Genomic DNA, 744 nt, shown 5'->3' with positions numbered 1-744 from the left:
GCTGCTGCGTGGGTTGCGGGACCTGCCACGTTCCCGATACCCACAGCAAGGCCAGTCCTTGCTAAAGCACTCTAATGTTCACTTGATGCAGGCGAGGAAGAGAAGGCAGCAGAGCTGGAAGACCTGTATGGAGACATTGATGCTCTGGAGTTTTATCCAGGCTTGCTGCTTGAGAAACCCCAACCCAATGGTATTTTTGGAGAAAGCATGGTGGAGATGGGAGCTCCGTTTTCCCTGAAGGGGCTCCTTGGAAATCCCATCTGCTCCCCAGAGTACTGGAAACCCAGTACATTCGGTGGAGCAACTGGCTTTGAGATAGTTAATACAGCATCACTCAAGAAACTTGTGTGCCTCAACGTGAAGAAGTGCCCATACGTGGCGTTTCATGTGCCGGATGCTGTGGAAAATGGCAGCCCTTGGGATGGTGGACCATCTACTGAGCTCTAGCACCAGGACAGCCTGCCCAGGTAGAGACCGCCCTTGCCCAGGCACCGGCTGAGCTGAGCTCCCAGCCTGGTGCTGAATGTCCTGTTCCTTCCTGCAGGGAGCGGCGGGGACACGGGGACCTGCCCACCCCTGTGCCGAGCAGGAGCAGGACAGAAGATGGTCCCACCCTGGGCGTCCTCCACACCAGCTCTTGAGGAGAGGCTGGTACCAGCTCTGTGAAAAGCTCGAGTGCCTCAGGAGTGTGGCTGCTGCCGCTGTCCTCAGCAGACCCAATTCTCTTGCTAGCTACTACCTTGC

The 744-nt window shown here is 56.7% G+C and overlaps 1 protein-coding gene across 1 annotated transcript in view; it reads left to right on the top strand.

Moving 5' to 3' along the window:
- LOC104076250 (prostaglandin G/H synthase 1-like) overlaps positions 1-447 on the top strand; it is a gene marked incomplete at its 5' end in the record, with an annotated part of 2857 nt that extends 2410 nt beyond the window's left edge. The window contains 1 exon segment of the mRNA XM_009577061.1: positions 44-447. Within this exon segment, the coding sequence (XP_009575356.1) occupies positions 44-447 (404 nt within the window).
- Positions 448-744: the final 297 nt, after the last annotated feature.

Source organism: Fulmarus glacialis, unplaced genomic scaffold, assembly GCF_000690835.1.
Source record: "Fulmarus glacialis isolate BGI_N327 unplaced genomic scaffold, ASM69083v1 scaffold17094, whole genome shotgun sequence".
Classification (NCBI taxonomy): Eukaryota; Metazoa; Chordata; class Aves; order Procellariiformes; family Procellariidae; genus Fulmarus; species Fulmarus glacialis.
This window is presented reverse-complemented; position numbering and strand designations above follow the sequence as displayed.